This window comes from Parus major, chromosome 21 (assembly GCF_001522545.3).
Source record: "Parus major isolate Abel chromosome 21, Parus_major1.1, whole genome shotgun sequence".
In the NCBI taxonomy this organism is placed as follows: Eukaryota; Metazoa; Chordata; class Aves; order Passeriformes; family Paridae; genus Parus; species Parus major.
In genome coordinates this window covers 2,136,951-2,163,610 of record NC_031789.1, presented here as the reverse complement: position 1 = coordinate 2,163,610, position 26,660 = coordinate 2,136,951, and the positions used below count along the sequence as shown (strand labels likewise).

General features: G+C 44.6%; 1 protein-coding gene across 2 annotated transcripts; it reads left to right on the top strand.

The window, feature by feature from the left end:
• Nucleotides 1-1,598: 1,598 nt before the first annotated feature.
• On the top strand, nt 1,599-25,450 carry CDC42 (cell division cycle 42). Of its 2 annotated transcripts, none has more exons than XM_015648374.3 (6): nt 1,599-1,717; nt 14,466-14,607; nt 15,134-15,206; nt 18,058-18,167; nt 18,263-18,460; nt 22,592-23,454. In XM_015648374.3, exons 2-6 carry the CDS (start codon nt 14,503-14,505, stop codon nt 22,679-22,681), a joined length of 576 nt encoding a protein of 191 aa, XP_015503860.1. In that variant the 5' UTR covers nt 1,599-1,717; nt 14,466-14,502; the 3' UTR covers nt 22,682-23,454. The 2 variants fall into 2 exon arrangements, with proteins under 2 accessions (XP_015503860.1, XP_015503859.1); XM_015648373.2 differs by lacking the exon at nt 22,592-23,454 and adding an exon at nt 24,073-25,450 and having other exon boundaries at nt 1,601-1,717.
• The last annotated feature ends 1,210 nt before the right edge of the window (nt 25,451-26,660 follow it).

The following is a 26,660-nucleotide window of genomic DNA, read 5'->3' as shown; positions in this document are numbered from 1 at the left end:
AATTCCTTATCAAGTCACAGGTGCCTAATTTGATGGGGTTTTTCTCTGCTTGTTTCATCGCCTTGGGTCTGATTTTACTGCATGCTATTAAATCTTAACTTGGAAGGGAGAAAGTTAATTACTGCATGGGCTTTGTGTGGTGCTAATTACAGCAACACCAGGTCTTCACGTGTGTTGATTTATGCTCCTCTGGGAGCTGGGGATTCCTGCTCTGGTTTTATTCATTTCCATCATTAATAGCTGTACCATGGCATGCACAAGAGGATTGGGGGGTGGTGGTTGTGGACCTCTGTAGCCTTTGGTGGGATGTCAGTTGTTTCCAGAAGACTCCCCTGGCCCTCCATACCCCACAACTCACCGGTGTTCTGCAGTTCCTCTAGGCACTGTCAAGTCTTTCTCTTGGATTTGCCCCCAAAAAGCAAAACCACTATGGCTTTGTATGAAAACACAAAGGAGGCCTCAAGAGACAGGACACAGAGGTGATGAGCTCAGTCATGCACAGTGTTCTTGCCACTGTGGGAAGTGGGGAATGAAGCTGTTGCAGGGAGAGGTTGATGGAAAGGGGGAACCATTCCCCCAAAATTGCTTCTGCACTGTTGGGATCTAATTAAAGCCAAAGGACTGAGGCATCATCAGAAATGCTGGAAGGTGCTTTGGAGCCAAAGCAACCTATAATCTGGAACACAGAAAAGGATGAGTTTCAGGAGAAATGAGGAGATGGTGCCCTGTGGGAGACTTCAGGGCCTCTCCAGGTTTGTGATCTCTTCACTCAACTCAGACTCTACCCAGCTGGTGCCTTTGTGCTTGACAGGGCAGGGATTTCATCCAAAACCAGCTGGAAGACACAGTGAGACACTGACATCCATTCACGATTTCTTCATGAAGAAAATCCTTCAAGAAAATTCTTTTGAAAATACTCCTCTTCCTTTGCTCTTTTTTGAGTGCTCAGGGCAGCAGTGAGCATATTCGGAAGGCAATGGCTCTTTTCAAAATCCCCAAGGATGGCCAATATTTGCAGAAGGCATCACAGATGTGCTTCTGACACCATTACATTATGCAGAGTGGGTTTTTTTCCATCTTTGGCCATGCAGATGAACCATTTAGGCTCATTTAGGAGGCCCAACACAAAGATGCTCCCAGGGTTTGACCCATTCCAGGTGCTCCCCAGAGCCAGCGTTTGGTGACTTGAGGCTGCTGGCACTGGTACTTGCAATGCTTTTAATTGGTACAATGCAAAGCTTTTAAAATTTAAATTACTCCGGAGTTTTCTGTTTCAGACCAGATTTTTGCTTTGCTTCTCAAAGCGGCTGCGCCAGGAGATTTTCTCCCTGGCCTCTTGTTCCTGAAGGATAGGGGAGGTTAAGGGGATTTTACCCACCATAACTGTCCGCTGCTCTGGGGTATCATCTCCCAGCTCGGAGGAGTGTCCCAGCAGGAGGAACTGCGGGTCTTTCTCCCTTCAGGTCCAGGGAGAAAAGACAAAAAAGAAAAGAAAACCCGGAGGGAGGGAGTTGGGGCGCTGAGGCCGGCGCCTCACAGGCCGTGCCCTCGCGCGCCCCCTGCCGGCCCTGCGAGCCGCGGCGCGCGGCCGCCAGGGGGCGCTGTAGCCGGCCACGCCCCTCGCCGGCACGCTACGCGGTGACGTCAACCGGCTGCCCCTGTGCCTGCGCCGAGGAGACCCCGCAGTGAGCTGCCAACGCCCGGCGGAGCGTCCGAGGTGAGAGCGGGGGGGTGGGGGTGGGGAGGTGGAGGGGGGCGGAGACGGCACCGGGACCCCCGGCCGGGCACCGGGACACCGGGACCACCGACTGCCCCCGATCCCCGCCCGGCACGCACCCACAGACCCCCGGCCTCCACCTCGCTCGGAGCGCCCGCTGTGCGGGAGCCGCCCTGCCGGGCCCGCTGTGTGTGCGGGGCCTCCGCTGCAGCCGCCTGCCGGGGGGAAGGGCGGCCTCCTCCCGGCGGATCCCGGTGGCTGCTGGCGGGCGCTTCCTTTGTGGGGCTGGTGTGTTGAGACGGTGGGCATGTCCGCCGCTTCTCCTTAACACCGTTCTCCGCCTTCCGGGCGGCGGGCGGGCGGGCTGGACCCTCGGAGCGGCGCAGGAAGCGTTCCCGCGGCCATGGCGGGGCCCGGCCGCGCTCCCTTGGCCCGGCCCGGCCCGGCCCCGCCCTGCCCGGCCCGGCCCAGCCGCGGCCCTCCGCGTTCGGTGCGGCCCGGCTGCGCCCGGGGCTGTGGGAGAAGCCCCGAGGGGCTGCGGGCTGGGCTGGGTGTGCCGTGCCACCGAAGCCCTGAACCGCAGCGGGGTGCGGGAATGGCGAGGGGTTGAGCTCCAGCTGTGTGCCCTGCACAGACAGCGCTCAGTCGAGGAGTCGCAGACTCTTCTGGGCATTTGCCTCATGAACTTGAAGGTTGTGGGTCACCCAGAGCTGTCCCACGGCTCTCGTTACACCGTGATGCCACCGGCTGTAGCTGGGGCAGGAGCTAGCACTGCTTCGAGTGTTGGTGTTGACATATGTTCCTTATTCTTCTTAGAAATCTCATAAAAATGTGTATACTGCAGCAGCATAACACCTGTCTGTGTTTTAAAGGTCTGCTTTAGTGATGTGGACTTCAGTTGTGTATCTGTAAGTAGAAAGAACTTGCAGCTGGTGACAGCAGTAGGAGAGAGTCACAGAGCCAGGTAGCTGTGAACATAACAGTCAGCATTGGAAACCTGTATGTCACAAAGAATGGTCAGGATTCCTGGTGTCCTTTCCGTGTGGATGCTGTCACCAGGACAGCCAGAGCTCCCCGCTTGACAGCAGCATGAGGAAGACAAGCTCTGGTGAGGAGGCCATGTTAGATGGCAACTGAGTGATCAGAAGTGCCTTGGTCTGGCCATCTGTGATTGTCTTTGTCTCATATTCATCCGTGTTTCTATCCCAGGGAGGGAGTTATGGGCTGTTTAAAGTATTGAGTTGCAGTGCCCCAAACCCCTTTCTCTCTCCTTTTTTTCTTTCTCTCTCTTTTTTTTTTTTTTTTTTTTTGAAGGGGTATTTAAAACCTCAATCAAGTTTTTTGTATTGTTGATTGGGACAACTCAGTAAAGCATTACAGCTTCTCTTTTTTGGTAAGCAAATAATATTCAGCTGGCTGTGTGTGAGGAAGCTGTTGTAAACTTCCCTTCTTTTGTAAAGTTCTGCTTTGTAAACTCTTGTTGTCAGTGTTAGGTTCTGAGGAAGATGGTATAGGAAAGTGAATATTTGAGTCAGGTCTTATACTTTATGTAAGGTCTGAATCAGTATATTGCTGACTGTAAAAATTGTTTGGTGTTTAAACTGTTCTCATTTATGCTTCAGTAACAAAAAAAAAAAGAGGATTTTTACATCTTGGCAAGGAATAAAAAATTACTGCAACGCAAGATAAAACATGTTTTCACTTTGGTAACATATCCTAGGCAGAAATTTTAATCACTGGATTTGCATACTTTGAACTTGGTTATTCATGACCTGCAACTGATGCTCTGAATTCATTAAGTGCTCTGCTTTAGGGTTGTTTGTTTGCCTGCAACTGATGGCTGGGCTGAGGAGTTCATGATGTTTTTACTGTTTAAGTAAAGTAAGCTCTGGAAGCTCTAGAGTGTGAAGTACCTAAAATGTAAACTGTAGTTCTGCTAAAAACCAACAGTAAACAGAAATGGAGCTCCTGTGAAACTCCCAGGGATTTTTCTTACAAGAAGTGGGCTTTCGTTGCTGTAAACTGTGTGTGAGGCTGATGGAAAGTGCATCGTGAAGCTGGCCATTAACCTTGATCTAAAGTTTTCATTTGTTTAAAATGCAGCTGTAGTACTAAAATAAATTTCCAAGTCTTACCAGCACAGATAGCTGGACCTTTCAATTAAAACCTTTTTAGCACCTCTCTTTTTACCATGGTGGGTTGGTGTAGCTGGGTTCCAGCTCTGCTGCTGGCTCTGGAAGACTTGGACAATAAATGAACACACAGCACTGCAGCTGAGGTGTGTGTAATCTGCTTGATGCCCATGTGAATGCTCACAGCTTTTGAAAGTTGTGGGCTTGTGTGTTTTATCCCACTCATTCCTCTGCCTGCCCTTTGTGGTCAGCTGAGCTTTGCTGCTGTCCTTTGACTCCATCATGAATTTGATAGGAGTTTCTAGAGCAGGGGACAGTTAGGAGCAATTGTAGGGGGTGTAGTTGTCCTTGCCCTTTCCTGAGGAAAGAAAAACATCTTCTTTGTTTCAGAAGATGAAGGTGCTGTCAAATCAAATGGAAGTGAAACTGGTTTCTAGTGCTTCAGGTAGCAAGAAGCTCTCTTTAACCACTTAGTCTTCTTCCTTGGCTCCTTTCATTCTCTTACATTGAGAAATGTAAGAACCTTATTTTCAGTAGCTAATATATGACAAATAAAACAACTTATTGACCAGATAAGCTTTTATGCAAAGTTTTAAAAGAAATTTAAAGTATCTTTATATTTCTGCAGCCTGTCACCATTTAATCAGCTGGCTGCCTCCAAACCCTACACATTACACTTCATTATGGTTTTCACTGTACAAGCTAAAGGTATATCCATCAGGAAGGACTGCCTTTAGGAATGATAGGTAAAGGAAGCCCTTTCTCCAGAGTTTCTGCAAGGGCTGGAGCCTGGCAGAAAAGTTCTTCCTCCCTGAGGATGTCTGGCCACCCCAACACAGCAGTCAGCTGCCTCTTGCAGCCCATGGTGTCTGTGTCAATTACCTGAGATGGGTGACAGGAATGGCATTAAGGCAGATAATTCCCAGCTTCTGGTAGGGGATCCTTTAGGTTGGTTTTGAGTGGACAAACTGTGTTTGTTTACCTGGCCCTGGGTATGCAGAAAACTGCAAACAGTGAGAGCAAGAGAAAAGTTTGTGTAATTAATCTTTGTAATCTTCCCTTGGAGTTTTAGAGAATTACTCTGACCTGAAGAGGTGTAAAACTTCAAAATACTAATTGGCCTATTTTTAGTAGAGCAGCTGTTCTTTCCTTGAGATTTGTTGATTTTTCTTCTAAATAAGTGATATTTTATAAAGAAAAAACAAAGAATTTGTTTTCAAAAGCTTTTAAAAGCTGTTTTTCTGTTTTAAGCCCTTGTGTTGCCAATTCACCCCATTACTTTAGAGCGCTGCAGCATAATTCTTACCAGGAGAGTTTGTTTTCTTGTCTCATGAAAAATCAATACAGAACCTTTTTTAATAAAGTAACATGGGGGCTTCCTTGAGGCCTTTGTTTGGAGAGGGTGTGTAGGTACTGTTTCATTTTAGCCAAGTTGTCCATGCCTATGATCAGATTGTGTGGGATCAGCATGTGTTTTCCAGCATAGACAAAACTCTGGCAGGTGAAGGTTTTCAGCAGGCTGGTGGTGCTAGAGCAAGCTGCTGTGGATTTGGGCTGGTAGAGACCCTCAGGGAGCTGCAGAGGATTGCTGTTGCATGCAGTGCTAGACTCACAGCAGTGGCTGAGGCTGCCAGAATTGTCTTGCTTTGGAACAAGCTGGTTTGAATTGCTCAGCTCTTCTCAAGTTGAAGGATGCTGTGCTGTGTTTCTGGCCAATGATGAGTGTTCTGTTTGGGGAAATAATGACAAAAATGCTCTTGCAGCTTTGGATGCAAGTCAGGAAGGCCTCTGCCACTCCATGAGCTGGATGACTCTGTGCACCAGAGAGTGGCTGGGGAGCAGCTGAAAGCAGAGGGGCTTGTGTGGGGCCTGGATCTGACAGCATCAGTGTGTTTGAGCAATTGAGTTCAGTGGTATTTCAATGTTGCTGAGTCTGCCATATCCTGGTGTGCTGTTACTTCTTCATGAGCCTCTTGTGTGTCTGCCAATGGCTGAATAAGTGCCAGCTGCCCAGCAGGCTCTAGGTCTAAGGAGAGGGCTGCTGGGGCACATCTTGGGCCAGGCAAAGTGGGGTGGTTCCAGCTGCTCTGATTCCTTCTGCTGGTCAGGTGAATGAAGGGCAGCTCCCCTGCTGCTGTCATTGTGTTGGTGAGCCTTCCAGCTACTTTAACAGAAATCCAGAATAGCTCAGTATCTGGGAAAAGTGGCTTTTGTAGTATTTTTAAACCAAGAATTATCTTTGGAGTCTTCAAACAGCATGTTGGGTACACAGCCTGAGTTATTCCCCCTGAACACAACACATTTTCCCAGGAACTTTCCGGTTGTGTGGATGGAACACCTGCAGCTGTCCTGTTCCCTGAGCATAACAGGAGTGAGCACAATCTGCTGCAGTGTGCAAGGAAGGCAGGGTGCTTCTCATGGAGGAAAAACATACCTCAAAATAGAGGAACTTCTGTTCTGCCAGTGTATTTTCTATCACTGTTGAATGTAGCTGGCAATGGGAAAGTGGAGAAGAACCATTAGGGCCATGTGGGCCTTGGTTGGATGCTGTGCTCAAGTAAGAGTGTAGGTGCAGCTTGTATTTTTAAATATTATCAGTATGCAACTAAGCTAGTAAAAATAGGGGGTTTTAAGTGGTAGTAAAATATTGAACAGGATTTTGTTGCATGGTTGAGGAAAACAGCCTCCTGTAGAGTATGCAAGTAAAGAGTAATAAGATAAAAATGCCTTTGACAGAAAAGGACTTAATGTAACCCCACACACTTCCCAGTGCTTAATCTGGGGCAGGTTTTTCCAGTGCTGATGCTACTTTTGACACTGTAACCTTAACCAGAGGGATAATGGGATAGATGTCACTTTTTTCTGTGGAGTTGGTGTTCAGGTGAAGGTGGTTGGTTGGAACCTTGAAATGGGATAGTGGGCAATGCCTGTGGTAAAGCAGGTGTAGGCACAGCTGCACCACAGTGTAACTGCTGTGGCAGCAGAGCCTGCTGAGTCACTTTATCTACCTATCAGCTTTCTGAATTTAGGGCTAAAATGGAATGACATTTCCCTTTGATTTTTTGCAAAACTTGGAATGTGTGTTATGGTGCTGCTGGTAGTTTGGGCTCAGGCTATTAAAATTCCCCTGCCCAACTGTCTTCACTTCCTGTCTTACGTGGGTATGTACCAGGTGGTTGTGAGGAGTCTTTGGAAATACGTGCAAAGCACTTCTCAAATCTTACAGAAATAGAAAAAGAAAACTGCATTAAGTATAGAAAATACCAGTTTACCTCAAACAGTGGAGTCCCTTCCAACTCAGCATATTCTGTTCTATGATAGTTGCATTTTGAGAAGAAATCTCTTACTGCTTCTTTGGCAATTCACAGTAACTTGTCCAGAAATGGGAGCTTCACACCTGCAGAGGTGTTGGGATATACAGGTTTTGTTGAGTGGCAGATTAAGGGGTGCTTGAGGACCTCAGACACATGCTTTATCTCCCAACTGGGATTCCCATAATGAAACTTTGTGGGTTTCAAGAACAACAGGAGCCTATGAGCTATATCAGGGCTGTCATGGTGTTGATCCAGCTCTATTGCTGATGGTGATCCTGTGGCTCTTCCCACTGTTTGTTTTTGTTTGCCTACTCACAAATTTCTCGTGCTGACATCTGACACCAGGTTGAGACTTTTGGTGTGAGCAGGCACGTGGGATAGAGCCCAGCAGTGTGCTCTGCTGCTGTCAGTCTCTTCAACCTCAGATAAAAACTCACCCACTGCAGATCCAGGTCTTTACCTGAATTCTTGTGTTTATCTTGACACAGCTGCTAGTGCAGCTGAACTTTGGTGGCTGTGTCTCATAATTAGATGCTCTTATAAAGTGAACAGCTGGTTTTTGGAGACAGAATTCGTACTCTGCAGGGAGAAGTGGTAATATTTATTAAAGGATTGTGTCTGATCTGTTAGTGACAGTTAACCCCAAAACAATGCTTAAAGCAGGATATCCTTTCCAAGATCCTGAACTGATGCAGTACAAGATTGTGTCTCAAGTCTGTCCCTTGTCCTTTTTCAGGTTGTAGCTTGGACTTCATGATTTGCCTTGCTCTAGAGGAGTGGAACTCTAGTGCTATGCTGGTTTGTAGATCAACAGCCAGTTTAAGTCTCACCTAAGAAACTAAAGACCCAGGCCATAAGCTTGGCTTGGAACCTCTGGAAACAAATGTATTTGTGTATAGAGCTTAAGTGTCTGCAGCAGCCTAAACTGTGGACAGGATGAGCAGTTGAGCTTGGACACCAGGTGATTTAGAACCTAATATATTCTTTTTACATGCCATTTATCACCTTACTAGCATAGAAGTGGCAGATGTGTTTAGTTCTGGGGTGAAATCTTCGTGTAGAAGATGATTCTTAGCAAGCTGGAAGGTGGGCTTTGGGCTGGAGGATTTTCATAGTGTCTGTAGGTAGCTGCTGCTTATGTGCAGAGGAGAATTCTGGCTGTGGTGATAGTGCTCTTAAAAATAGTTTTGCCTTCTGTGCCAGTTTGTCTTTCTGTAGTTCAGCTTTTAATCAGAGTGGCTTCTGTTTGTGTTTTATGTTACAAGTTATGTTACCAAGAGGTTCAAGGTCTTTTCCTTGTGTGTTTGGCAGCTGAGCTCATGTGGTCCCTTTTTTTAGTGGCTTGGGATCTGTGCAGAGAGAGTGTATTGTACATGGTGACCAATGTCATTTAGTGTTAGTAATGCAGGCATAAAGTACCTCCTCAGCTGGTGAGAAATCAGATTGCTGGGATTGTAGCAGCCAGATACCTCTCCTTGGTGCCCCTGTGACTGGAGAGATTTGTCACTTTGAAAAGCAAAAGTGTTCATTTGTAGTAGGGCTGGAAGAGGTGGCTGAGGGCAAGGACCTTGAGATGGATTGGATTAATTTGGGAAGAAATTATCAAGTGCAAAGCAAAACTTTACTTAGAACTGTGTGGATAAGGCTATGAAATGAAAGTACCGTGAAAGGGCAAAAACAGTTACCAGACATCATGAGTAAAATCCTGTGAATATTGTTCCTTTCAGTGTGGACTCCTGAGTGCTTTGAGTTGGACGAATAAATAGTTAACTGTAAAATGGCTTTGGATGGGGAAAGAAAAAAAAAAAATCTTAGTTTTCAGAAATGGCTGTTTGTTTTCTTGGAATGTGGAGCAGGTGCCCAAACAGGATCTGGAAGCTGTGATGGGCTGGTTAAGGTTCTACTCTAAGCTAATGGTGTACCCCAGAGAGCACCACAAATTGGTTCTTGGTCTGCAGTACCTTGCAGTGAGCCAAGGTAGCTGGTCCTGGTGATGAAATGGCAGCAGTTTCACTCCTCCCTGATAGAGGAAGTGGTGGTGCTGCTGAGGCAGGAAGCGAGTTCTGCACACCCAGACAAGATCTGACAGCACAATTTCCTTTGGCTTGGAGAATGTATACATTTTAACCTGAAAACAAACTTCAGTAGCTTAAAAGTTAGAGACATTTTAACAAGCTTGAAGGCTTGTGGTTTCTCCTTCAGGTTGCATGCACAGCAAGAGTGAAGGTGAGATTTGTGCAGATTATTAACTCTGGGTGTAGTAGGGAACACTGATTGTGTACAAAATCCCACAAAATTTCACTTTAATCTCCAGTTAGTAGTGCACACAGGTACTGGAACAGATTGTAGCTGCTCTATAAATTACAGAAAATTCATGAAAACAAAGTGCTCTCGTAGTACTGCCACATTTCACAGGCTTGCCTTGCCTTTAGGATAGGAAAGTCAGACTTGCACAGGAGATGCAAGTGTATTTGGGATGGTATGGCTTGTGCTTGGTCAATGGGAACCTGCCATAGGTACTGTGGATTTCTTCTGACTCTTGTGATCAGTCAGTGTCTTGGTGCTTGAGCAGACCTGTGTGACCAAAGTGCATTACTCCAGAATTTCCTTTGCATCAGGAAGGATTACTGAGCTCCAGAATGTTCCCCTGGAGACTTCAGTTCCTTGTTTGTTGTATTGCTCACATCTTCAATTAACACTTTTGCAATTAATTAACAGATCAGCTGGCTTCCACAGAAGTATAATTGAGCTTTAAAGCAAAATTCTCTAAAATGGGCCTGTGAATTTGACACAGTTCACATGTCTGTGTAATCCACAGTTTCCAGATGCTGGATCTCAGTTCTCTAGGACAGTGTTGAGTCCTCTGAAATCCTGCTGTTGTGATCACTGCTGAGCAGGTTAAAATCCAGCAAATGCTGCAAGTATCATTAGTTAACATGTACTTTACTGAATTGCTGAAGTTTTTGGTTACACTACAGAGAGATCAAATCAGTGCAATGCTCTGTTTCTTTTTTTTTTTTGTAATTTATGTTTTTAGGAAGTCTTCAGAACTCCTTGAACAGAACTAAGTCATATTGACCTGCATTGCATTTCCAGTCTTTATCAGCTCTCCTGTCTGGCCTTGGCCAGATGGCTCACAATTACATGGCTCAAAATCCACTCACTGCACTCAGGCTGGATGACTTCAGTGCTTTCCAGTCTGTTTTAATTCCCTCAGATATTTAAAACTGCTTGGTGTGCTCTCTCTGCTGGGTGTTGTACATACAGACTTCCTATTATTAGGTGGTGACTTCTGGGGGGAAACAAGCCCAAAGCCTCTGTAACTTCTTTGTTTCTATTTTCCTTGTCGTTGCACTCTGGGGATGAGTTATTCTGTGGTTAATCTCAAATTGGATTAAATTACTTTTAAACCACAAGTCAATGATGTGTGTATCCTTAAAGCTATTCCTATGGAAGAGAAGGTCCCAGGATAGTGAATATAAGCTCCTTAGAAATTAGCTTGTTTTCAGCTGTGATCTATGGACTTCTAAGAAGTGCAAAACATGAAGTAGCTCATCCAGCTAATCTAGAAAGGCTACTAATCCAAGGAAAATAATTTATTCAACAGCTGTACTTTGCCAGTGCCAAGACTTTGGAGACCTATGCTGAACACTCTAAATCTGTTTAAAACTTCTACCATCTTATTTCAGTATCTAAACATAAAGTTATACATCCATTTAAAAAAAGTGGGGAGATACCTTTATCAAAGAGATGTGCTCAAATACCTTTATCAAAGAGATGTGCTCAAATTTGTTTTGTTTCTTTTAATGTGTAATCTTGAAGTGTGTAATTGTGGCAGGGGGAACCATAATTGAACAACTTGTGTGAGAGCAGTGGTACTTGCTTGTTTCATAGAGAACTTCAAGTGGTCCAGTTCAGTTGTTTTAAATAGAAATATAAATGCTGTTAATTTTGTGTTTTAGGAAAGAGGAAAAAACCCATAAAAGAAAGAGAACAACCTTGTCTGGGCTTTTCCAGCCCCCTGTTATGCCATTCAGATTCTGCTTTAGGCTCCAGAGCAAGGCTTTGGGTTATTTGCTCTCTGTTTTGTTCCCACTGTCAGAAAACTGAAAGGATCAGGTCACCTGGTAGAAAAAGGTAGTGTGTGCTGCCTCACCCCCACACACACACAGTGGTGTGTGTGTTTGGGTTGTCAGTGCTTCACTTCAGGAGGGAATTGGAGGTGCAGAGGACATGAGCAGAGCTCTTGTAGATGCTCTTGATTTGCAGTGCAGGCGTTCTCTCTGAGAGAAACTGTGTGGATAGGGGTGATAGCTCACTGCCAGAGTGTGAGCTGTGTGCAAGGTGTTTGTGTGTGTGTTTGTGTGTGTGTGTGTGTGTGTGTGCAGCTGCTGCTGTGTCAGCCCCAGCCTCTGACCTGAGCCCTTGCCAGAGAACAGCAGCTTCTCTCCCAGGGCCAGCGGGGGAACTCTGCTGTGTCCAAGGACAGGGAAGAAGTGAAGGCTTGCAGCACACTCTGTGACCTGAGATGCTTTCTAGTACTGTGGTTTGCTTGGTGCTTCCTGGAGTAATGAGCTTTAAAGAGTAATACTAAACCCATGTTTTTGTTTTGTTTTTTTTTACAAAGGTGTATGGGAGTTTTTCTGGTAGTTGGGTTTATAGAAAGTCATGGATTGGTCTGTTGCAGTGAGCACAAGGGAATGCTTCTGAGCCAGGATTTATCTCTGGTGTGCTATCTGGGCTCTGGAGAGGTGGTCTGAAGCAGATGTGTAACCCACAAAATACAGGTAAACAAGGAAATGCAAATAATTGGGGGAGCAGGTAGAGGAGGGAGGTAGAACAGGAAGGGAGGATTGCAGCATGGAGGAGTTCTGGTGTGCCCAGGGGAGAGCTGTGTGGAAAGAGTGCTTCTCCAAAGGATTGACTGTAAGTGCTGTTGTGTGAGAGGGATGTTCCTGCACTTGTGCCAGCCCCTGTGAGCAGGGACAGCTGGAGCAGGGCTTCCAGGGACTGGTTGGGCAGTGTAACAAATTTGAGTGGAAATTGGAAAAACATATGAGAAGTGGCTGGGAAATCCAGTGTGGAGATTTGTTTTGTACTTCATTTACTAACTCTGAGAGGTATTCCTGGAGGCAGCAGCTTACCTGCACTGAGCAGTGGCAGAGCTGAATGTTTTGGGCTTTTCCCAAACCAAAAGGCAGATGGTAGACCTGTCTTGCCCATGTGAGCAGGGCATACTGGTGGCTGTGGCTGGGGTTACTTGTGTTCATTTGCTCTGCCTGAGTTTTGGCATATTTTCCTTTTGAAATCACCTTAATGAGTGGCTCATCCCTTTGCACCTTTGCTCTGAGCGTGGAGACTTAATATGGGTCTGTGTTGTGCTGTTCCACTGCCTGCTTTCTGTCTGGTTGCTGTTTTTTTGTTGTGAAATGGGACTTTCTCCAGGATCAATCAGTATTGGCAAGGCAGAACTGTAGCAGCACTTTGCAACTGAGGCAATATTGAATAATAGTACTTGGATATAAACAGTTGAACTGGCCTGAACGAAGGAGGTGTCTTTTGAAATGTAAATAGTTGCTTTGTCCTTCTGAGTAAATATGTGTTTGCTTCAGGGCCAAATTGCAGAGCTTTTTTGTTATATTAATGAAGGGCCTGTTGATTGTCTGCACAGTGCATCCTGCTGGATGACTTCTGGGAAACTGAGATCTGCATAAATCAATAGATTCTATTGATATTGAAATGGGGTACCAAGTAGAGGACTGGTGGCAACACCTGATGCTTACACACATCATTCATTGTCTCTCTGCTTGCTGAGAGAAGATTTCCAGATGAGGATGGCACTGTGAGTGCCTGGTGTACCAGGTGCTGGCTGATGGCTTGCTCTGAGAATCTTTGCTTGTGGTTTTGTCGTGTCTTGTGGGAATGGTGGTGACTAGTATTCCCCTCCAAGCACTGTTCTTAGGAACTTTTGAGGATGTTCATTATGAAGGAACTCTTTCTTGCAATCTTAGAGCATCCCTGCAGTATCTGAAGAAGAGCTGGGGGTGGTATGTTTCTTTTGAGTCTCCAGCGATTTCCTTTCCTTGCAGGCATGATGGTGTGATATACAGTATCAAATCGTGTTGCTGGCTGTGACTAAAGCCTCAAAAATCTAGATTTGCACTGTATTTTATTTACATTACTGTAAGAAATTAAATCCCCAGGAAGTGACCAAATGCATAGTTCAGGAGGGATTGATTTGGATTTTTTAATGCAGTTACCCTGACCTGCAGTTACCCAGACCTGAGAGCCATGGCAGCATCCTTGCTTGGTTAAAGCTTTGCTGTTCCTATGATGGCAAATTTGCTGCTTACAACACTCCCTGCCCCTGTCAGGACTTTACAAAGACTTTGCAGCAAGTCTTTGTCGATGTAAATAAAATTATTTCAGATGATACTGTGCTGACAGTTCAGTGAGAGCTTTGCCACTAATTTCCTGGGGTCAGAATTTCACACATCTATGTGAAGGCATGATCGTGGTACACCTCTAATTAAAGTAAAACACAAATGAAAGACAGCTGTGCAACACTGGAGATAGCCAGCAAGCTTTTGGAGGAGATACTGGTGATGCATACTGGTTTAGTTCATGTCCTAAAGTTTTTGCTGAGACAGTGTTGGAGTAGCATTTGGATTTTGTAATGAGGAGAGTAATCCCCTTGGGATCTGAATGCCCTGCTGAGCTCTCAGTGCTGTTTACACTTCACAGTGGAGAATTAAAATTATTACTAAAATTATTAAAGTTCTGTGTTAACTAGCAACTTTAACTAGAAAATTGTAAAACAGTGCTTAGGCCTTAAAAAAGGCAGGGAAAGAAGAAAATAATCATGTCAATTTCTGTCTGTACACATTCATTTTTATTCCATAAGCACTGCTGGTGTGTCTTATGCTGAGCTGCTCTCCAGAGGGAGCTCTCTGGAAGGCAGGTGTGTTCCTGAGCAGCTCTCAAGACCAGAGCTTACACTTCCAGCTTTCAGTGCATCTGAGGCTAGATGCTTCCATGCATAAAAAAATCGAGTCTGGAAAAGCCCTAAGATGTTTTTTCCCACCTCTAGGTAACTAGAGGTTACATTTCACTTGTGAATTGTGAGCAGCTTTGTTTGTGTGGTGGAGGCAGAGGATCTACCAGCTCATTTTCAGAATGTTATGTTTTCCTATCTCACATGTGCTCTCAGTATTTTGGGCTCCAATCAAAGGTGATGTGCATGGCTATCTGGTGTATATGGGAAACATCTAACTATATATATCTCTTTTTTTGTCCTTCCAGGTTATCTTTGGAGTTGATATTCTAGTAGATTTCAGCTATGCAGACGATCAAGTGTGTAGTAGTGGGCGATGGTGCTGTTGGTAAAACCTGTCTCCTAATTTCTTACACAACAAATAAATTCCCATCGGAATATGTACCAACGGTAGGTGTGAGAATGGCTCCAGTTGTTCTTTTGCATGATGGGCTGGGGTAGCAAGAGTTCCCTTTTGAACATGATGGCATCCATGCCCTAATATGTGTTCTTACAGCCTCCTTTCCTCTTGGAGACTGACTAATACAGCATGGAAAAGTGACTATCAGTCTGATACCCTGGTAGTGCTGGTCAGTTCACCTGTGTCTGGTCAGTTCTTGTTCCTTGACAAGCAGTAGGAACACCTCTCCCAGCTGTGCTATCACTTCCTGCTACTCTCTTTTTAGGGGAGTGTTTCATGTTGCTGGAATAGTCATTGACTACAGTTAACATTTTCTGAGGCTCATTTTTCTTTTGCAACTCTGGAAGATCCAGAGGTGTAGAGAACTATGGAAGGGGAGCAACTCTTTGTAGAGTAAAACCAGTAGAGGTTTTCTCTTGTTCAAATCACAGGTGGCTCTGGCAAGGTGGGTAGGATGATGGTTTGGGAGATGGCTTATTCATGTCTCCTTTAAACATATGTCTCTTTTCTTGCCAGGTTTTTGATAACTATGCTGTAACAGTGATGATTGGAGGAGAGCCTTACACCCTTGGCCTCTTTGATACTGCAGGTGAGAAACCAAGTTCTTGTGTTAAGATTTAACTGAGCTTATATTGGACATGAAGACATACAATTGGGTTTTTTTTGTTGAGATTTTTTTTTAATAGAAGGGGAAAATCTCTTGATTCTGTTAAGACAGAGTAACTAATATTAGAACCTCTTAAATCTGTGTGTGTCTCTGCATCCTTAATGGGGATGAAGTCAGGGTGTGGATTTCATAAGCCCTCACACTGTGTGCTTTTAAAAATTAAAAATCTGCTGGCCTCTTGAGCTGCATCTCAGTTTTAAGCTGGAGAAATGTGCAATGATGAAACAGCTAAACATTGCTTTGCATGTGTGAAAAGTTACCAGGAAAGGGTAGAAACTGGTTCAGCTGCTGGGTACTCAGTCCCTACCACCCAATAATACTGAAGTGATGTGGCAGCAACTGGTATTGTAAACTCCTCTTCAGAAGAGCCCTTCTAGAGAGATTTAGTTCATAAGCTTTCATCTAAAATTGTCAGATATAATTTAATCTGTTTCCAGCTGTGTTCTTACATGCATCATTAGCATCTAAATTAATTAATGAAACAATCTTAGGTTTCCAGTTAAACCCTATGGCTGCTAAAGAAACTCTCCTGTTTGGCCATCTGGTCACACTTTGCCACCTGAGCTGGGACTGAAGCCTTTTGGTAGTGGCAGCTCCAGTGGGGCCTCATTTGATTCTCAATGTGCACCACACTTCACAGTCAGACAAGGTCTCCTTACTGCCTTGGCCCCAGGTATCTCAGGCATCCAGATCCTTGAAATTTAACTGTGGTGCAAAACCAAAATAACAGCTTGAGCTAGTGCCTCTGGGAAGAGACCCTGAACAAAGCAAACCGTGGGATTTTATGTCCCTCAGTGTGTGTTTGAAAGTCTGGGGTCTTCCAGCTGAGTCCTTGGCTCCTGCTGTATCTCTGAATGTCCATTAGCTGGCTGTGCCACGGGTCCCTGGGCCCTTTGTTGTGCAAAAGGTCAGTGCCAGCTCACCTGGGGCTCCCAGACACCCAGAGCTCAACCTGCAGCTGGCACTGCACCTGTGCCCTGAGCTGTCTGTACTGAATGTGTTCTTCAGCATGGCTTCACTTAGCTCTCCGTGTTCTCCTCCCAAATGTGATTTATGTTCTCATTATTGTAAGCTCCCTAGTTCATGGATAAGCAGTTAGGTGAAAAAGAGACTCTTTCCTGACACCTGTTGTGTGGTTTGCTGTAGGGATCTCAGTTGTCCTACAGCAGTTGTAGCATTGTCCCTGTGTAAGGAGTTGTGTTGGGTCCTTTCTCTGCCTGTTTTCCAGCCAAGGGTTCAGACCTCTGAGAAGTGTTGTGTGTGTTGTTACACACATTCATCTATTACCAACATGAACAGTGATCCAACTAGTAATTTTGAGTAGTTAGTGCATGTAGGTGACTCTGTGCACTTGTGAATGTAAAGGCTTTCTTTCCAGAGCTGGACTGCTGAGGGGGAAGTATTTGTTTTTAATAGTTTCTTGCTTTTTCTAAATAGCAGCCAGCACAGTGACAGAATTTAGCAATGGATGAAACCCCTATTGCTAGTTCTCAGATTAAAACCCAAGTCTTTGTTTTGAGCTTGTACTTGGAAGACAGACTTTTGGAGTAGTCTGTTAATTGCAGCAAGATATTATAGAATTAGATTAGGTACTACGAAGAAATTCTTCCCTGTGAGGACCATGGGGCCCTGGCACAGGGTGCCCAGGGAAGCTGTGGCTGCTCCTGAATCCCTGGAAGTGTCCAAGGCCAGGTTGGACAGGGCTTGGAGCAACCTGATCTAGTGGAAGATGTCCCTGCTCATGGCAGGGGCTTGGAATGAAATGAGCATCAAGGTTCTTTCCACCCCAAAGCATTCTGAGACTATGATTCTGGTCAGTGCTTACTCCTCTGTGTCCAGCCAAGCACAGTAGATGAAATGGGCTGTTTAGATTTCCATCTTCAAACTGTAGGTCTTCTGCATTGAGGTGTCCCAGCTGTTGTGTCAGCTCCTTCAAGATCTTGTAGGTCTTTGTTCTGTGATGAGTGAGACAGCATTAGTTGGAATCTGAGACATTTTAAACAGATGTTTCAGATTTGGTGGCCAGTAAGTGCAGCAGCCTCAGTGCCAAATTGGCTTTCTAAAAGCAGTGCTGCTTAATTGGGCAGGAGGAGGTTTAAGAGTGAGATTGGACAGAGACAGGCTGGTGGAGGAGTGCTAATGGTGCCTTGCAGAGACTGCCTGCCCATAGAGACTCAAAGGGAAGAAGCTGGCTTCTTCCAAAACACAGCCTGTGCTGGGACTTTGGTGAGGTTTTAGGGGGAATAGTTAGTGCTGGGTGGCCTGGTCACAGTCATGTGTACCAGCAACATTCTCCTCCTCATGCCTGGAGACACTTCACTGAGTGCTCACAGAGTAAGTCAGAACATCCTTGTGAATAAAACTATTTTTTTCTCCCCTCCAAAGAGCAGGAGGTTTTTTGCAGGGAAAAGGAAATTTGATAGCATAATAATTGTAATGAATGGACTAGGTGCAGAGGACCTCATCTAGAACTGGATCCATGTTGTTCTGTAACTTTCTAAATGAAGAGAGTGTTATGCAGTCTGAGGGTGCTTGATCTCAAAATGTATTGGAGACTTACCAGCTTTCCTGTGACTTTCAGCAGCTGTTAAATGGCAATGAATGAATTCTGGATTTGAAACATAGATTTTTCAAATGTTTGAGTTGGCTCTTTGCTTAAGAGTTAGGATTAATCACAGCAATGTTATTGTGATGAAATGTGCATTCTGACTCCCTGTAAAGGGCAGGATTTTGTTGTCTGGGTCTAATACAGTGTTAATTTCCTCCTCTCTAGGTCAGGAAGACTATGATAGATTACGACCCCTCAGCTATCCACAGACAGATGTATTTCTGGTCTGTTTTTCAGTGGTCTCTCCTTCTTCATTTGAAAATGTGAAAGAAAAGGTTGGTTGAACTTTGCTGGAAAAGGGAGCTGCTGAAGTGTGTCAGAAGTTATCTTAGGTGGTTAGTAACAAATGCTGTGTCTCTTCTGTCTTCAGTGGGTACCTGAAATTACTCACCACTGTCCAAAGACTCCTTTTCTGCTTGTTGGGACCCAGATTGATTTAAGAGATGATCCCTCAACAATTGAGAAGCTTGCCAAGAACAAGCAGAAGCCCATAACTCCAGAGACTGCTGAAAAGCTGGCCCGGGACCTGAAGGCTGTAAAATACGTGGAATGCTCTGCACTTACGCAGGTAAGGGTTGGTCTTTGACTATTTTTGCTTGCTTTTATTCCATACTTTTTTCAGTTCCAGGGAAGAACAGCTCAGTGTGGATGTGAAGGGGTGTAAGCTCTGTTTCTGCTATTTACACTGTAGCTTTCTCTTTGTCCTGTTGTTCTAAGGCACAGAGAGTTGGCAGTGGTACAAGGAAAATCAGCCTGTGTGGGTTAGGCCTAGTGTAGAGGGGTGATGGAGGAGGATGTGCTTTCTGTGTTTGCCTCTGTGCTGGAGAAAAATAACTGTTGAAAACTTAGAAGGTACATTATGGACAATGATTGGGTTGGGACACAGAGTGCACCTCGCTGCTGAAACAAGCAGCAAAGGAAAGAAAAAGCCTCTCATTAAAGATAATGCTGGTACTTTTAAGACAGGAAACCTTCATGGTTGAGAGCTGCCTTCTCTTCCTGTGCAGCTGGTGGTGAGCTGTTTCCTGTGTCCTTCCTTCAGATAGAAGTTCTGTTGAAACAGAAAATAACAGTTAAATAGCTCTTAAGACAGTTCTTATATCATGTTTATAACTTGTGAATGTGAGTCAAAAGCCATCTAAAGTAGCTGATTGGAGAAGCTCAATTATCTTTTCCCTTTCAGTTAGGAATACTAGAGTGGGAGCCATTTTCTGACTAGCTGACCTCTGTTGCCTTGACTTTGGATGCTCTGGGAACTTAATCCTGGGTTCTTACTCTTGCAGAATTGACTATAACTCTTTTAACAACTTCCTTAATGCTGGTCTGTAAAGAATTTGTTCCTCTCTGATGTGCATGGAACCAGGGGTGCACAGTATCAAGCCCCTCACTCTTTCCAGTTACATTGTGCATTCATCTCCTTGAGCACAAAACTTTATTACCAAACTTCACAAAGCCTGAAGTGCTTATCTTGCCCCTTTTACCCAGATTGCATGCTGACTCTTCTGTTTGAAATCTTCACGCTTTTTTTGTAACCAAGATTCTCCTGGGTGTCCTGTGAAGGAAGTGGCTTTGCTGGAGTTGTGCAGGACACTGGCACTGGAGGTGGTGTGGTGAGGCATGCTGCTGTTCATCCTGGGAATCCCTGATCAAAAGGTGGTCTGAGGGCTATTTATGCTTGAGCTGTGATTTTCATGGATCTGTTCAGCCCCAAAATACCGTTTTAGATGGTGTTTGGCACAGCCTGAATGCTGCTGCTAACTAGGCTGTAGAACCTGCTAGTTGGGTAAATACCTGCCAGGGCCTTTGTCCTGTATTGCTCTCTGAGACCTTTTCCTCTGTAGCTTTGGACTTGAGCTTTAGTCTGCTCAAATTGCATGGAATCACTTAGAATTACCAGAGCAAGAATCGATGTGACAAAAAATGTTGGTGTTTGGGTGATGGTGCATGGATATTCTTTCTATTTCCAGACAGACTAATGTGTATCTGTTGCAGTGATCAACTTTGTGCCCTTGGAAGCTCAGCCTGAATTTTCTTCCAGAGCATTAGTGCTTGTATACCAAGTGATGGTTTTAGGAGTCAGGAGTGACCTGGGAGGAGGGTTCAGAAGCCTTCTCACCTGGACAACTAGTTGGTTTGCATCTGCTCCATTCTTCTCCCTTCATTTGTTGTTGACTCACAAAACACTTCTTTTCCTGGGTCTGTCATCAGTGGCTGGTGAGCAGCAGTGCAGCTGATCTGAAGGGCTGTGTGGAGCTCCTGCAGTGATCTCACTGATGGCTTGCTGAACACAGAAGCCAGCTGCTTCCCTGGCCAGGAGGATTGTTTTCCTGCCTGCAAGGCAATGCTATAGTAGCTGATTTCAGCTGAAGTGAGACTCAGCTGGGTATTCAGTCTCTCTTTGCCTTGGATGCTGTCTGTGCAGTTCACCTCAGCAGTCCAGGGTGATTTTTTTGCTTCCCAACTAATTTATAAATTACTTTGAGACCACAGTAGCAAATACTCATAGAATCATGGAACTGCATTATTTATTTTTATACTATGTGAGTCATGAGAGGCTGAGCTCCTGAGTTTTTTTTGTAAAGAAGAGTATCTTCTCCCCAAATTTGGATGACTGCTCTATTGGAGAGTCAATTCTATCCCCCTTTCCTCAAGTTGTGGAATCCTTTTTTGTGATTAAGGCATTTTCATAGTCTGTTTTCAACCTTTCTCTACAAAACAGGGCCCAGTGCCACTGTGACAAGTAGGTAAGACTCTGCTGTTAGGGAAGGCTGACTGACAGATTGTAAATCCAGTGGTTGTTACTTCTGTTACTCTTGGCTGGGTGCAGGTGCCTGGGCTTTTTGAAGCCCAATCCTGGTATCTAACACTAGAGAGAATGCTGAGTTTGGTTTATTTTCTCTCCTGATGGTGGCTTGCCAGTTTTGACACAGATTTATAAAGTGCCTTAAGCTGTCCATAAATAGAGGGAGTAAAGGAGGCCTGATGTCATCCAGATCTCAGTGAAACACAAAAGTCATGATTTTAACCCTGGTCCACTTTCATAGCTGTTTTGTCCCAGTCCTGTTTTTTTTATCCTCTTCCCTTTTTTTTTTTGCTAGGTCCTTCAAAACAAATCCCAAATTCTGCACTCCTGAACAAATTTCTCCCAGATGATACGAAAATAAGAGAAGTCTCTGAATAGGAGAATTTAAGTAAAATTGTTTTCTTGACTTTTGCCCTGCCTGGGTTCTTAATCTAACAGAACATAATTGATTTTATGCTACAGCCTTATTCTCACAGAGAAAGGAAATCTAATTATTATTTAGATTTCAGAGGCATTATTTATCTGAAGTCTTTAGCTCTTTTGTGAGCCTGAGTTGCAACTCATTTAAAGAAAAAGAAAAATTGCTAGGGAGGATGTACAGAATGCACAGAATGTACATTGTAGTTTCCCTAAACTATTGTTCTTTCAAGTATAATCTTGCATGTAATGTGATGGCCTTAAATGTTTCCAGATGGCACTGCCTTTGAGATCTCCCGTGTATGTGCTTCAGTAAAACAAGATTATTGACCTCCTAAAAGGGATATATCCAGTATAACCTGTAAGGGATTAACCAGTTACATTTGAATGATCTTAAAACAAGTCTAAATTTTGCACAGACCGCAGTTGTTTACAGGATGTAAACGAAGCTTTTCTGTTTGCCTTCAGCTATCATAAAACAGTTCTCCAGAATTTTTGAAGGGTGCACTCATGACAGTAGATTTAGGCGAGTCCAGTTAGCCTAAAGTGAGCCAGGTTTCACTTTTGGTGTGGTGTGTTCTTGGCAGAGATGGGTGGGAGTGGTAAAGGCCCTGCACTGTTCCCGTTGTGCTTACAGCAAACGCAGCGCGTTCTCCCTGTGACCCCTGCAGAGTCCTGCAGCTCTGGGGCTGCTTGTCTGCTCTTGGATCCCAGTTGTGCTGTTCCTGGCTTTCTGTGGTTACACTTGCTTTGGCAACTAAACTGAATAACTGAAATGCACCATTCCCATGCTGGCTCCCAGTGTCAGAGTAGCACTGGTAAGGTATTGAATCGCTTCTAAAGACTGAGAGTGAGTGACTGCCGCTGATGGTGGCTTACCAGGGTGGTCCTGCTTCCATCCCACATTGTGTGTTCCCAGCCATTTGGAGACCTTCAGTTATTCAGGGGCTGAATTCACAAAGCAGAGGAGTTGTTTGGAGCCTTTGCTCTGGACCAGCTGCCACCTGGGAGTTGGGAGCAGTAGTCTGTGCATCCGAGGTGTTCACTTATCCACAGTGGGTGACAACAAAAGGTTTACCTGGCCTTTTGGGTCCCTGTGGTGGGGCAAGCTGCCATGTGCTTGATTTACTCCCTGTAAACTCCCTCAGTGTATGTAAAGCAGTACACACAAACATTTGTGTGTACACATCACACAACATTTGTGTGGCCCCCACCCCCATGTTCTTGCTGTGTTTGTGCCTCTGCCCTTCTGAGTGTTGATTTTGTCTGACTTGGCCTGTCACATGTCCTGTCTCTGTCATTGACTTCTGGGTCATCTAAATGAGATTTTCTCCTGGGATCTACTTTGTTTTTTTGCAAAGTAAATCTGTTTACTGCCTCTGTGAATTCAGCCTGCTCCTGAATGCTCTTTGTATCTGCTTGTTTTTCTCTAATCCTCTAACCTGGCTGCTGTTTTTTCTCCTCCCCTCTGTCTTGTAGAGAGGTCTGAAGAATGTGTTTGATGAGGCTATCCTAGCTGCCCTCGAGCCTCCGGAAACTCAGCCCAAAAGGAAGTGCTGTATATTCTAAACTTTCTTCTTCCCCTCTTGCTGCTGCTTCCTCTGTCCCACTACTGTAGAAACCTGGTTAAAAATGAATCAAACCACCTTGATTGAAAGCTGTTGTGCCTGCTTGCCATCTTAGAGCAACCTCTGTATTAGCTCTTGGACTGAAAACAGTACTTGAGATCTTTAGTAAAACATTGTGACTGTGGAACGTGAACTGGACTCGCTTAACTCCCTGCTGCTTGGGTTGCCAGGTGTGGCTAGCTTTATAATTCAGGCTGTTGGGGGAAAGGATTTGGTTACATCGTTATTTAAAGAACGACCAAAAAAAAATGAGATGATGTTTGATCTTCCTGAATCCAACTGGAAGAAACAATATGTGTGTTTTCCATTTCTACTTGTGACTCTTGACTGTATTTGCATGACAAAAGTACCTGAACTGGTGATCTGCAAATGATGCTGTAACGTGAAGGGTTTTCTGGTTCTCCTGTGTGCAGTGAGATGTTTTCTGTTGCTGTTGCTTTGGCTGTCTGTGCTATAGTGGAGTATCTGTCAGTCCTTGGGGGGAAGGAAATATTGATGTACTTGCTACTGCTTTATGAACTGTTAAAATTCTTGCTTTCACTAACATGGTAGAGCTCTTCATTTCAATAATAGATCCTTAAAGCCTGTTACTGTAAGATGTAAAGCTGCTGCTTACTATTGTGCTTCTGATTTTTATTGTTTTAAGGAAAAAACATCAATTGTAGCTTGTCTTTAAATTTTGAAATTAAAAATTGCGGTTGTTTGTATAAATGACTGATGAAGCTTTATTCAAGTTGCATTTCCTGGCTCCAGTTTAATCCTTACCAGAGTGTGTGGTACCCCTCTGTACTCTTCCCAGCTTGACTTCTCTGCTACCGTGGCAGCTTCTGGGCTCTGCCTGGCTGCTTCTAACCCTGGGGTATTTGGGGCTGGATGCCCAAGCAGAGCATGTACTGGAGCAGGTTATCATTGCATGCTTGCCTTGTCTCTCCTCCACTGACACATGGGTGTGTGTTGTCCCAGGCGTGCTCCAGGTCGAGCTCTTCCATCCGAATGCAGCACTTTCTACTTTGTCATTAGCATGTGAAATATGTGAGTAGCCAGTTACTCATAAAAGCTGCCTTAAGGAAATGACTTTGGTGCGTGTTTTGCTTCTTGTGAAGTACACTGGTCTGCTCTCTGAGGATTCCTTTTCTTGTTCTGAAAATGAGATGCTGTGCTCAGAAACTGCTGAGAGCAGTGGTCCTGAGCCTCACTGGGCAGGCAGGCCTTGGGGATGGCAAATCTCCACGTGTCCTTAGAGGGGTGTGGCTGCCACATGGCTTTCTGGGGTTTTGTTTGTGTGAAAACTCAAAAATGAGATTGCCCCTTTCTCTCTTTGCCCCTTTTCAGAAAGGCCTAAAGAATGTATTTGACGAAGCGATATTGGCTGCCCTGGAGCCCCCGGAGCCGAAGAAGACTCGCAGGTGTGTGCTGCTATGAACATCCCTCCACAGCCCCTTCTGCAAAGCTGGTGTTTGATGTCATACTAAAAGCAATGTTAAAATCAAACTAAAGATACAAATTTTAAAATTTGTTTTTGCAATAATGACAAATGCCCTGCACTCCCATCTCCCCCACACGACCCCTGTGTGAGATGAGAATGTTAGTGTTTATTCCCCAGTGCCCCCTCAATTCAGTTAAACTAGTTAATTTTGAGTAATTATGTATTATCAGAAGACACTGATCATTACTAGTTTTTTATTTTGTTTATTGTTTCTAATTTTTTTTTGTTTAACATCAAGGCATGCTCAATGACTTTTTCTGTAACAGACTAATTTTAGGCTGTTTAACTCAAGTCTTGCCCCTTATGCTAGTGTGGCAAGACTTGGTTTCTAAACCTTGTAGGGCTGTTCTGCAGCCAACCAACAGCCTGGGTATGAGCAGATTTTAGTCAGGAAAGCAAAATGTCCCAAGCTGGTGCTCCTCTGAGAAGGATTATAGAAGATACATCTTCTCTGAAGTTGCCTTGTACCTTATTCCCCTGGCTTTTTAACTGTGCAGGTCAATAAATTTATACCCCATCCTCTAAGTTATGAAGCCTTAGGAACAGGAGAATGATTTTCTCTGGATGCACCATCAGACTTGAAACTAACTTGCTGGTCTCTTCCTTAAATCTTTTGGTTCATGCTGAGGAAATAACTGCGCCTTTGGAAACATGCCTAGCTGGGTCACTTGGCTTTTAATGAATCTACCTTCTGCCAATCCTTAATTATTAAATACTCACAATGACCAGCACATACACTGCTGCTTGGACACCCTGAAGGGAGCTGGGATGTGCTACAATGGGTTTTGGAGCTGGCTCTGATGGTGCATCTCTCGCTGGATGGCTTGGCATCCTCCGAGGAGGGGTGGAAAGAGACCTGTGTCAGTTGAAAGGAAGTGCAGGGAGGGGCTTCTGGTGTTTGGTGTGACACCATATCGGGACCAGTTGAGGGAACCCCTTTTTCTGCATTTTGCTCATGAGTTACCTTGAATCTGTATGAGGGGCTCCAACTCCTGAGGATCATATGCAGTGTCTCTACCTAGACCATCTGCAGTATCATAAGGATTTTACCAAAAATATATTTTGGTTTGCAAATTCAAAAAGTTCTACTTAGGGAATCTTCTCCATCTTCCAAAATTTCAATTTCTTGTAGACTTATTAGTGTTGAACCAATGCTTTTTCATGTCTTAAGTTCTTTGTATATGCATTCTTTTCAGATGTATTAAAAGTATCTTCACAAGCCTGCCTGAGGGTAGTTATTTCCTTTGCCTTTCTCCTGAGTGTGAAGGACTTGTACATACAGCTTTTATCCCTTGTGAGCCCCCCTCTCCTCCTTCTCAGCTAGCTTGGGTCTTTCCTTAATGTTTAATCCTTGTCAGTCTGCTTCTGACCTCAGTCCTGTCAAAACTGCTCTAATCTTTGATGCAACATCTTTGCTGTCAGACCCCTCTGAAGAGATGGTTTGGTATTCTTAACAAAAGAAGTGCTCAGTGTGCATGATCCCAAGTAGTAAAAGCTGGCTTTTGGGACTTACTGGGCTCCTGCACCTCTTCTCTCAAGAAGTTTTCTGTTCTTCCCTGCTCATGGGTGGATAGCAGAAAGCCTAAAGGGACAATTAACATCATACCTATCCTAAAACTGCACACACTTCATCACACCTTTTGTTCATGCTCCAGAAGAATAGTGAAGTCTTACACTGTTGATAATAATTTGTATTTATTATTAAAACACATCAGAAAGAACCTCACTTTTCTTTTAAGAAGCTGATTTTTGGGTACTCTAATTTGAAATCTTAGTGTAAAATGTGTCTTTTCACTTTTCATAGTGATTAGTGCTGCTGTTCAACTTTGCAATTCTGTTTTAATTGCTGCCTTCTGTGGGGAGGTTTGGCTGGGACTCTGGGCTTCCTGGAGAAGGTTATGCTGCTGCATGTTGGTGGCTGTTCTTACAGCTTCTTCACCTTGTAACACCTAATCCTAATCCCTATGTCTAAAGCCAGCAGCAAGACCAGGGGATTACCTGCAGGAAACTGCCTTTGGAGTGGAGGGACAACCCTTCATGGCTTCTTCAGGGTTACCCTGTCAAGCCTTTTCTGTCCTGGATATGTCCTTAGGTGGTCCCTCTGCATACATCTTCATGGCAGTGATCTGTGCATGCTCTTACTGGCTGAATAATAAAGTCTGTTCTGTTAAATCAGGGCCACAAGGTTAAACTTGGCTCTGGAGGGAATCCAGGAAGTGCTAAATGATGGAAAAACATACTTTTCAAGGAGTGGTGCTGTTTCCTTCTTCCTAGTGTTGCATTAGCTTTGCTGAAGTGTGGTAGCTCCCTGCATCTGCTAGGTCATAGCCTGTGACTGGTTAAATGAGCTCAAGCAGCTCTCATGCTGTTTCACACTCTGCCTGGTTTTTGCTGGAGTGTGGCAGAGAGGTTTGTCTGATGCCAGGTGTGTGAG

What these genes read in the sequence shown, in the direction of transcription:
- CDC42 (XM_015648373.2), top strand. Translation starts at nt 14,503, where the DNA reads ATGCAGACGATCAAGTGTGTAGTAGTGGGCGATGGTGCTGTTGGTAAA. An exon ending in CATCGGAATATGTACCAACG is followed by an intron (nt 14,608 to 15,133) that starts GTAGGTGTGAGA and finishes TTTTCTTGCCAG; the next exon opens with GTTTTTGATAACTATGCTGT. An exon ending in AATGCTCTGCACTTACGCAG is followed by an intron (nt 18,461 to 24,072) that starts GTAAGGGTTGGT and finishes GCCCCTTTTCAG; the next exon opens with AAAGGCCTAAAGAATGTATT.